Source organism: Budorcas taxicolor, chromosome 17 (assembly GCF_023091745.1).
Source record: "Budorcas taxicolor isolate Tak-1 chromosome 17, Takin1.1, whole genome shotgun sequence".
Classification (NCBI taxonomy): domain Eukaryota; kingdom Metazoa; phylum Chordata; class Mammalia; order Artiodactyla; family Bovidae; genus Budorcas; species Budorcas taxicolor.
This window is the reverse complement of record NC_068926.1, coordinates 8,381,043-8,392,681: the sequence shown is the minus strand read 5'-3', so window position 1 is coordinate 8,392,681 and position 11,639 is coordinate 8,381,043. Positions and strand designations below refer to the sequence as shown.

General features: G+C 44.4%; 1 protein-coding gene across 1 annotated transcript in view; it reads left to right on the top strand.

Moving 5' to 3' along the window:
- The first annotated feature begins 469 nt into the window (after nt 1-469).
- Nucleotides 470-11,639, top strand: part of DCLK2 (doublecortin like kinase 2) — a 189,471-nt gene continuing 178,301 nt past the window's right edge. The window contains exon 1 of the mRNA XM_052654635.1: nt 470-890. Within this exon, the coding sequence (XP_052510595.1) occupies nt 470-890 (421 nt within the window). The remainder of the gene's footprint in view (nt 891-11,639) is intronic.

The following is an 11,639-nucleotide window of genomic DNA, read 5'->3' as shown; positions in this document are numbered from 1 at the left end:
CTGCACGCCGGGCCTCGGGCCGGGCCGACGCCCCCGCGGCGCCTCTCCCCCGCTCGCGGCCCCTCCCTCCCTTCCCGCGGGCTCCCGGGAGCGGCGGGCGGAGGAGCTTTGTGTGCGCCCGCGGGCCGGGGGCGGGCCCACCTTGACGGCGGCCGGCGGACTCCGGGGCGGGAGCGGTGAGGCGTGACCGCGTGGAGCGCGGGCGTGGGGCTCCCGGGCGGCGGGAGGGACCGAGCGAAGCGCGCCGGGCAGTGAGCCGGGCAGCTCGGCGCTGCGGCCACTTTTAGGGGGCGCGGGCCTCCGCGGCTCCACCTGCGCGGAGAGGGCGGGATGTCCGGGCCGGGTGTCCCGGCGCGCTGAGGCGCTCTCGCAGCCCGACGTTGCCGAGCCGGTTCTCGCCTTGACCCCGGGCTACCTGGAGCCTCCGGCTGGGACGTGCTCGGCCGGGCGCCCCCCCGGAGCAGCCGCGATGGCCAGCACCAGGAGTATCGAGCTGGAGCACTTTGAGGAACGGGACAAAAGGCCGCGGCCGGGGTCGCGGAGAGGGGCGCCCAGCTCCTCCGGGGGCAGCAGCAGCTCGGGCCCCAAAGGGAACGGGCTCATCCCCAGCCCGGCGCACAGCGCCCACTGCAGCTTCTACCGCACGCGGACGCTGCAGGCCCTGAGCTCGGAGAAGAAGGCCAAGAAGGCGCGCTTCTACCGGAATGGGGACCGCTACTTCAAGGGCCTGGTGTTTGCCATCTCCAGCGACCGCTTCCGGTCCTTCGACGCGCTGCTCATGGAGCTCACCCGCTCCCTGTCGGACAACGTGAACCTGCCCCAGGGCGTCCGCACCATCTACACCATCGACGGCAGCCGGAAGGTCACCAGCCTGGACGAGCTGCTGGAAGGTAGGCGGGGAGGGCCCGGCGCGGCAGGTGCGGCCCCGCGGGCGACAGGTGCAGCGGCTGGGCAGCCTGCGGCGGGGCGGAGGCGGCGGCGCTTTCTAGGCGGCCGCGGGGATTGTGCGGTTCTCTCTGCTGTTCCACAGGCTCTGTGTGTGGGGCGTGCTTTCACAGACCCTCGGGCCTTCCTAAGAGATAAGTGTTTTTTAAAAAAGTGAGAAATCCTAACGGGATTTGTGACATCTCTCAATATGGATGAACTTCTTTTGATATTTGCTCTTTTGAAGTGCTCCTTCATTGTGAAAGTGGCTCTCCCGTGAGGATCTGGGTAACCCTCTAGCTCATAAGCTGTCTGTCCATCCCTCTGTGTGGAGCTCAGTACGGGCACCTGTGGTGTTTCGGCTTTCAGGACCCTGTTGTACCGGGTCTGCTCAGAAGCTGTGTTCCTGAAACACTCTAGGTTGCCTTTCCTGGTGTGCGTTGCAGCAGAAGTTCCATGAGGTCAGGAGAGGTGATCGGAGACTGTGGTTCTCAACCTTGGTTGCATCTTGGATCACTGGGAACTTTAAGAAGTAAGGGTGCCTGGGCCCCCTTCCCAGGTATTTGGATGTAAATTGGTTTGGGGTATGGTCTGACCATCTGGAGTTTTTAAAGCTCCTCAGGTGATCTGAATGTGCTACTGAGGTTGAGAAGGGCTGTGATAAGGGTTTTCCACGATTGGTTGGTAATGAGGTGCTTCAAGGTTAATCTTTCCTAGTTAGGGAGATAGAGGCCCCAGAATCAGCAATTGAGGCCTGTTACAAATTAGGCCTAGCGTGTCAGCCGTGCTGGACTCAAGGCTGTTTGGCCTTATGTTGGGTCATCCTTGAATTCCTGCAGTATGTAGACTTCCTTCCCTTCAGGGAGAGAAATCAGTTACTAGTAGTTAAGAACCTATATCCAGAATGAAACAGGACCCATAAAGTTCAGAACCCAAGTATGTGCTGACTGTGTTTATATACAGCCTGCTCTCATGCATCTTTTTTATAATTTTTTTTTTAAAATTTTGGCTGTGCCCTGCAGCATGTGGGATCTTAGTTCCAAGACCAGGAATCGAACCCACACCCCCTGCAAGAAGTGAAAAATCTTAAACAGACCTCCAGGGAAAGCCCCTCATGCATCTTAATGCAAATAGCACATACTGCTCTGGTAGTCGTCCCTGTATTGGCTTGGCAGGAGAAGGAAACTGAACTTGAAGCCAACTATTTTTCTTATAGTAACTCATCATGTTGTTATGCTCTGAAGGCATTATGTCCATTTTATGCATGGGGAAACTTAAGCAACACGCCTTGTCATACAGGACATGCGGTATATATCCGTTCACCTGCAATTCACTTTTTAAAATTTTTATTGGAGGATAATTGCTTTACAATATTGTGGTGGTTTCTGCCATACATCAACATGAATACATACATCAACACAAGTATACATGTGTCCCCTCCCTCTTGAACCTCCCTCCTGTCTCCCACCCCATCCCACCCCTCTAGGTTGTCGGAGAGCACTGGGCTGAGTTTATAAAACAGATGTAGCCGCACTGTGGAGTCCTTAAAGTGGTTGGGTTTCTGTTTAGTCACTGTTAGGGAAAGTTTTCCCTGCCCTAGGCTAGATGAGGACTCAGCCAAAACTACATTGTCTTTTCTGTGTGTGTGTGTGTGTGTTTGTGACTTCACAGATTCTCCTGCACATTTGAGTGTTTTGGTTTTAAAGGCTGCCTGAGGTGATAATAGCCAGCAGAGGATTAGAATGAAGATACATTGTTAAAAGGGTTTTATTGCTTCATCCTGTTGCAAACTTAAAAGTAACATTTGCCTAGATACTTCAAAACTGAGTAACAAATTTTCTGATTGACCCAAGGCTAGGCTAGTGGCCCCGAGGAAGGATGGAGGCAATGTCTTTTGCTTAAATATTCATTACTCACATGCCCTTGGGAAACTGTGCCTAGTGTGATCTGAGAAGGGACAGTAGTTTTAATATCCTTTTCTGAAATAATTTTAACAGTGTTAGCTGCATGAAATGAATGTAATCCAAAGGTGAATATCATCCAGGGGGCATGGTCATCATTTCCGTTATGCATATGAAATGAGAACACATATTGTGTACTGAGTTTGTCATTGCTCTGGTGGCACATGGCCCACTGAGTCTAATTCTCAAATTCTCCTACTGATTTCTGTAGGACAGGGAACCGTAAGTATACGGAGTCCAAATTACACCACAATATGAAAAGTGATAGAACATAAATATTTGCAACAGAGATCTGTTTCCCTAGTATAGCCAATTGCCCACTTGTTTCAAATGTAATAAACATATATATTTAAATGTAGTAAAATCACTGCAAATGAAAATTTAAGCACTTCTTTTGTCATAGTGGCATTCTCTTTGACAATAGATCTTTGAGTCTTGAATTTCCCACAAAATGAATGGACTACCCTGTTTCAAGGCAGTTTTTAAGAAAGACCCATCGATGCTTAATACCAGCCATTCAGTAATTTATATAGTTTCAACATTTAGTTAAAATTGTGTACTCAAATGTTCAGCTTTATCATGCAGCAGTACTAATGAGCCGTCTGTGAAGTTATTTGCATCAATATCACCCATGTCGTCAAAATTGACTACTGCATCTTAGTTCATCATTTTTAATAAAGATTTTCTGATAGTATGTTTTTACATCATTATGTTTAGCTGTTCTCTCCTCTGCCTCTTCCATTCTGTGAAATTTGTAGTTTAGGAGATACTGTTTTTCCTAAAATGTTTTTTTCTAAAATATTTGCTGTGAAGAATAGAAAATGATGACTCAAGATAGCTGGGCATGAACGCTCATTCAGAGCCTCAAGCTCACTGAGCTTAGATGACAAAAGAAATTTGCATGGCCCAGATTTTTTTCTTCTGCCCTTGAAATCCTCTGGAGACTAAAACTTGTTCAGGTGTAGGCTGGTCCTTCTGCACTGCACTAACCAGCAGGCACCTTGAAAGTGAAAGTCATTCAGTCATGTCCGATTCTTTGCGACCCCATGGACCATACAAGTCCATGGAATTCTCTAGGCCAGAATACTGGAGTGGGTAGCCTTTTCCTTCTCCAAGGGATCTTCCCAACCCAGGGATCAAACCCAGGTCTCCCGCATTGTGGGCGGATTCTTTACCAGCTGAGCCACAAGGGAAGCCCAGGGATACTGGAGTGGGTAGCCTATCCCTTCTCCAGCAGATCTTCCCAACCCAAGAATTGAACTGGGGTCTCCTGCATTGCAGGCAGATTCTTTACCAACTAAACTATCAGGGAAGCCCAGCCTAATGGTTTAACTCCCCTTGCTGCGTTAATTTCAACGAGTTGGTGCTGTGCATCCCTGTAATCCTATTTAGTCCATATAACTGGATAGGGACCTTCTCTCAGAGGACTGTGAATCATAGCAGTCAGTACTGGGAAACACAGGTTGAACTGTCTGAAGCCATGAGCTAGCCAACCGTGTCACAGCTCTGATAAATAACTGAGGATGTCCGGCTTACACGTTCCTAGGTTCTCAGAACTCTTGGTCTCAGTGTTGTTTCTTGAGTGTTCTCTTTTTCAGAGCTTGAGCTGTAATTATTTTGATGTTCCAAAGACAGATGCCCAAGGACAGTGGAAAAAATGCATGACCAAGTTGATGTCCCTAAGTTCTGCTGACTGTGGATTTGAAGAAAATTCACCTCCATTCACGGCCTCAGTATCCTGTAGAATGAAAGGTTGGCAGATCCCCTAAGTTAGATCCCGTCTGATCTAAAATATATACCCTTCCCCTGCCTAAGTGGTTATTTATTGTGTGATGGTCTGGGGTGCCTTCCCTTACCCAGAAACTATCTTCCAAAGAATTGGCAAGGCAGCAAATGCCTACACTACAAGGAGTGGGTATGTGGCTCTGATAAATTGTTTGCAAGGAGCCTGAATAGTTGCTGCCTATATCTGCTTCTTTCATTACAAAGTAATGTGTCACTTTATATCATTTATACCTTTTCCCCCTCAGTCAACAATGAGTAAACCTCTTCCATTAAGCTGTCGTAAATTAGCCTGAAATTGAGAAAAATTAAGTTCTAAGAGAAATCAAACATTTTCCTACTGTGCCTAGTTTATTGAATCTCTGGCTATTCAGTCTCTTTGGTTATTCAATCTCCTTGAAGGTGTTGGATCAAAATATAGTGACAGTTACTTTTGAGTAAAAATGAGTCTCCCATAAGAACTCACATTATAGGTTTTATCCCCCTCGAAAGGTAGACTTTTATACTAAGAATAGTACCTGAGCTCTTGGAATTTGTTATAGTGAAAGCAATATAAACCCATGAGATATAAGATATTTGTGTGTGTGCGTGCTTGCTCAGTCATGTCCCACTCTGTGACTCCATGAACTGTAGCCCTCCAGGGTCCTCTGACCATGGGATTTCCCAGGCGAGAATACCGGAATGTTGCCAGAGGATATCCCAACCCAGAGATCAAACCTGCATCTCTTGCATCGGCAGGCACATTCTTTACCACTGAGCTACCTGAGAATTCCCTGTAAGATATTTGCACATGGTGAAAAGCAGGGCACATTTATATACAGCAAGTATGATGACTGGACATAATAGTTAACATTGGATCTTCACTCTGCAAAACCTTCTCTACCTGGGAGACTCCTATCTCCTTCCAGACCCCTTCAAATATCAAATATCATCTTTCTGTGAACTCTTCCCACATCTCAGGGTCATTGGTCTCAAAGTGTTGTCGATTGAGAGGATAGTTGTTTTTCAAGGTGTTGGGGGTGCAGTTTTTTCCCTCACGGTGCTCCCATTCTAGAGGGGGCTTCACCGGTGGCTCAGTGGTAAAGAGTCCACCTGCCAGTTCGGGAGACACGGGTTCCACTCCTGGTCCAGGAAGATCCCACATGCTGTGCCGGACCAACGGACCCCATGTGCCAAGAGAAGCCACTGCAATAAATAGCTCAGAAAATGACTTTCCCTCTAAGTCTGTTGATTGTCAAGAGAGAATTCAAGCTATGAATTAAGTTTGAATAAGGTTGTTCCTGTATATCTGTGAAAATGTGTGTTTTGGAAAATTGGATTGTATTTCCAATGAATCAGAGATGCCCTGCTGATTCATAGTGGTGCAGGCAATGTACTCTTCTGCAGTGCTTGCTTCTATAAATCTGATTTTTTTTCCTTCATCTCATTTCCTCAAAACAGGGGAAGTCAGGTCTGCTATAATGCAGCTGCATAGGAGGCTCTTCCCAGGGGCAAAGGGAAGAGAAATTTTCATTTGAAGCATAAAGAATTCTAGAATGAATTCTAAGATGAAAGGAAATGCTTGGGAGAACATTTGTGAGATGAGGTTCTGACACAGTGATACGCTGGTAGTTAAGAGAAGATCACCATTTCACAAGGTTTTAAACTATGGAAATGGATGTTTTTATGGCCCTGTGATATAAAGTAAAGGGAACTAGAACCCTTAAGCAGTGATTATCACACTGCTTTCATCATCATAGAGAGGTCAGGGAATTTCTGAGCATCTGTACTGCCTGGCTAGGTCTCTGCTTCTCATCCCCACCAGCCTCTGCTCCTACCACTTCTGTTTTTTCTCTCTTCTATTGATTAAGTAAACCGTTACCGTAAGGATGATATATCAGTCACTGTAGATGTAAAGATGGTTTAAGGATGTTTTGTGTATAGTTCCTAAAATGAACCCTATATTGACCTGTACACCTGCACAGTAAGGTCTGTGCATTCAAATTCTGCAGGGTGCCTTACTTGGCTTCAGTGTCCTCATCTGCAAAATGAGGAAGGTTAGTCATTGCTAAGAAGTCTTCCTGCTTAAAGTTCAGTGATCTTGAGAAATGCTTCCGGAAGTGGGAAAGAGAAATGATCTGTCTGCCTCCATGTCTCTCTTTAAAAATTGGCCAGGTTTTGTGTTTGAATGTGGTTACCCAGGTTCAGATGGAGTTCTTAGGATCTCCAGTAACATCTTGGAGGTTCTTCTCCATAGAATGTTCTTAGGAAAGAGGAAATTACAAACCCATTGGGGGTGGGGACCATGGCCATCTTGTTCATTCCTTTTTCCTATCAATAAATACTTCTGGCACATGATGTTTTCTTTATTTTACCTTTGTGCCACATAGAAGATAATTTTGATAGGTTGGAATAAGTGGGTATTGGTGTCTAAAAAATCTTTCTTAGTTAAGACAACCAGCTGAACAGTTGGCTAGATTTGCAGAGGTGGACTTAGTTCATGTCACTGGCAAATAGTCCTTGTCTCTTGTCTCAGTTTTGAAATAAGATTTTATTCAAGGAAAAGGGATGCAGTATATTTATATGTTAACAACTTGTCAATTTCACTAGTGTCTGAGATGCCTGACTTGTTTTTTCTCTCTGGAAATCTTTCATAATCAAATTCTTATACCTTTATTTTGAATGTGTGTGTTAAATCCCAGGACTATTCTAAGCCCCCTACTATTTTCAGCATCTGCTTTGAGTTAGTTCTCTGACATAACAAAGACTTAGTTTTGTTCATCTTTTCATATTTTTATTTTAAGCATTGTATTTAGAGAATTTATTTCATATATAATTTAGATATGATGTGCGTTGTACTATAGTTTTAAAATTCTATGTGTTGGGACTTCCTTGGTGGCTCAGATGGTAAAGAATCTGCCTGCAATGCAGGAGACCTGGGTTCAATCCCTGGGTCAGGAAGGTACCCTGGAGAAGGAAATGACAACCTACTCCAGTATTCTTGCTTGGAGAATTCCATGGGCAGAGGAGCCTAATGGGTTATAGTCCATGGGGTTGCAAAGAGTCGGACATCACCGAGCAACTAATGCTTTTCATTCTTTTATTCGTTAGAGCATGCAGTAATTTCCATTCTAATTCAGGCTATTTAATCCTGTTTGCCATAGCTCCTGCAGCCTAAACCGCTAGAATGGCCATATTGTAATCTGTCAGAAGCTACTACCTTTGAGACTGAAGGAATGGGAAAATATTAATTTGTGAGATCAACTTTGGTACTTTTGATTATAACATTTACTAACATCTCAACATAAATAATCTACAGTTGTGACCTACTATGTTTTTTGTTTATGCATTGGTTAAATTACAATCACTAGCAGCCAAAATATATCACAATAGAAGTTTTTAAATTCTCATTGATTTGTTTCTTCCTTCACTGTCTATGTTTTACGAATTTCAGATTACTCTGTTAATTTTTTGTCGCTTAGTCACTGAGTTGCTCTTTCCAGCATCTGGCTTTGCTTCTGTGACCAGTCACATCCACTATTGCACAGAAACCTGGAATGTTAGGTCCATGAATCAAGGCAAATTGGAAGTGATCAAACAGGAGATGGCAAGAGTGAACATCGATATTTTACGAATCAGAAAATGAAAATTGACTGGAATGGGAGAATTTCACTCAGATGAACATTATATCTACTACTGTGGGCAAGAATCCCGTAGAAGAAATGGAGAAGCCATCATAGTCAACAAAGGTCCGAAATGCAGTACTTGGATGCAATCTCAAAAATGACAGAATGATCTCTGTTCATTTCCAAGGCAAACCATTCAATATCACTGTCAGTATCAGTGTATCAGTATCAACATCACTATCACTATCAACATCAGTAATCCAAATCTATGCCCCAACCAGTAACGCTGAAGAAGCTGAAGTTGAACAGTTCTATGAAGACCTACAAGACCTTCTAGAACTAACATCCAAAAAAGATGTCCTTTTCATTATAGGGGACTGGAATGCAAAAGTCCTGGGAAGTCAGGAAACACCTGGAGTAACAGGCAAATTTCGCCTTAGAGTACAGAATGAGGCAGGGCAAAGGCTAATAGAGTTTTGCCAGGAGAACACACTGGTTTTAGCAGACACCCTCTTCCAACTACACAAGAGAAGATCTACACATGGACATCACCAGATGGCCAACACCGAAATCAGATTGATTATATTCTTTGCAGCCAAAGATGGAGAAGCTCTATACAGTCAGCAAAAACAAGACCGGGAGCTGACTGTGGCTCAGATCATGAACTCCTTATTGCCAAATTCAGACTGAAATTGAAGAAAGTAGGGAAAACCGCTAGACCATTCAGGTATGACCTAAATCAAATCCCTTATGATTATACAGTGGAAGTGAGAAATAGATTTAAGAGACTAGATCTGATAGACAGAGTGCCTGAAGAACTATGGATGAAGGTTCATGACATTGTACGGGAGACAGGGATCAAGACTATCCCCAAGAAAAAGAAATGCAAAAAAGCAAAATGGCTATCTGAGGAGGCCTTAAAAATAGCTGTGAAAAGAAGAGAAGTGAAAAGCAAAAGAAAAAGATATACCCCTTTGAATGCAGACTTCCAAAGAATAGCAAGATGAGGAGAGATAAGAAGGCCTTCCTCAGTGATCAGCGCAAAGAAATAGAGGAAAACAATAGAATGGGAAAAACTAGAGATCCTTTCAAGAAAATTAGAGATACCAAGGGAATATTTCATGCAACGATGGGTACAGTAAAGGACATAAATTATATGGACCTAATAGAAGCAGAAGATATTAAGAAGAGGTGGCAAGAATACACAGAAAAACTATACAAAAACAATCTTCACAACTCAGATAGTCATGATGGTATGATCACTTACCTACAGCCAGATATCCTGGAATGTGAAGTCAAGTGGGCCTTTGGAAGCATCACTACTAACATAGCTAGGAGGAGATGGAATTCCAGTTGAGCTATTTCAAATCCTAAAAAATGATGCTGTGAAAGTGCTATACTCAATATGCCAGAAAATTTGGAAAACTCAGTAGTGGCCACAGGACTGGAAAACGTCAGTTTTCATTCCAGTCCCAAAGAAAGGCAAGGCCAGAGAATGCTCAAACTGCCACACAATTGTGCTCATCTCACATGCTCAAAATTCTCCAAGCTAGGCTTCAACAGTACATGAACTGTGAACTTCCAGATGTTCAAGCTGGTGTTAGAAAAGGCAGAGGAACCGGAGATCAAATTGCCAACATCCATTGGATTATCAAAAAGGCAAGAGAGTTCCAGAAAAAATCTATTTCTGCTTTATTGACTATGCTAAAGCCTTTGTGTGGATCACCACAAACTATGGAAAATTCTGAAAGAGATGGGAATACCCGAGCACCTAACCTGCCTCTTGAGAAATCTGTATGCAGGTCAGGAAGCAACAGTTAGAACTGGACATGGAACAACAGACTGGTTCCAAATTGAGAAAGGAGTACATCAAAGCTGTGTATTGTCACCCTGCTTATTTTAACTTCTGTGCAGAGTACATCGTGAGAAACGCTGGGCTGGATGAAGCACAAGCTGGAATCAAGATTCCTGGGAGAAATATCATTAACCTCAGATATGCAGATGACACCATTCTTATGGCAGAAAGCGAAGAAGAACTAAAGAGCCTCTTGATGAAAGTGAAAGGGGAGAGTGAAAAAGTTGGCTTAAAGCTCAACATTCAGAAAACTAAGGTTGTGACATCTTGTCCCATCACTTCATGGCAAATAGATGGGAAAACAGTGGAAACAGTGACAGACTTTATTATTTTGGGCTCCAAAATCACTGCAGATGGTGACTGCAGCCATGAAATTAAAAGACATTCCTTGGAAGAAAAGTTATGATGAATCTAGACAGCACATTAAAAAGCAGAGACATTACTTTGCCAACTAAGGCCCATCTAGTCAAAGATAATGGTTTTTCCAGTGGTCATGTATGGGTGTGAGAGTTGGACTATAAAGAAAGCTGAGTGCCGAGGAATTGATGCTTTTGAACTGTGGTGTTGGAGAAGACTCTTGAGTCCCTTGGAGTGCAAGGAAATCCAACCAGTCCATCCTAAAGGAGATCAGTCCTGGGTGTTCACTGGAAGGACTCATGTTGAAGCTGAAACTCCAATACTTTAGGCACCTCATGCAAAAAGTTGACTCACTGATGCTGGGAAAGATTGAAGGTGGGAGGAGAAGGGGACAATAGAGGATGAGATGGTTGGATGGCATCACCAATTCAATGGATATGAGTTTGAGTCAACTCCGGGAGTTGGTGATGGACAGAGAAGCCTGGCGGGCTGCAGTCCATGGGGTCACAAAGAGTCGAACATGACTGAGCAACTGAACTGAACTGAGTCACTGGGTTGTGCATGATTCTTTTTGACCCCATGAACTGTAGCCTGCCAGGCTCCTCTGTCCATGGGATTTCCCAGGCAAGAATTACTAGAGTGGGTTGCCATTCCCTTCTCCAGGGGATCTTCCTGACTCTGGGATTGAACTGGTGTCCCCGGCATTGCAGGCAGATTCTTTACCACTAAGCCACGGGGGATGCCCTTGTTAATTTTTGTGTAATAGCAGTGTAATTGTTTCTGGAAAACAGTGTTGGATGCTCTCTTCCCCAGTATCATTGCTCATTATCTCTGTTTCTTAACAGTATTTTTATCTCATCTGTTAAGGAATCAGGAAAAGAAAAAGGGAGTTACGGAAACTTGCTACTGGTTGTATTCTTCATCAAGCCTTGGAGAACGAAACAACTTGAGAAACAGCCTGATGTAAACTCGTCTTTTCTTAGCTTAGTGATTAAGGCCAATAGCTAGAAAGTTTCACATAAACTTTGTATGTGAAACACTTAGCAGAGTTCTAGCATGCTGTGGCGGAGAAGGCACTGGCACCCCGCTCCAGTACTCTTGCCTGGAAAATCCCATGGATGGAGGAGCCTGGTAGGCTGCAGTCCCTGCTAAGGG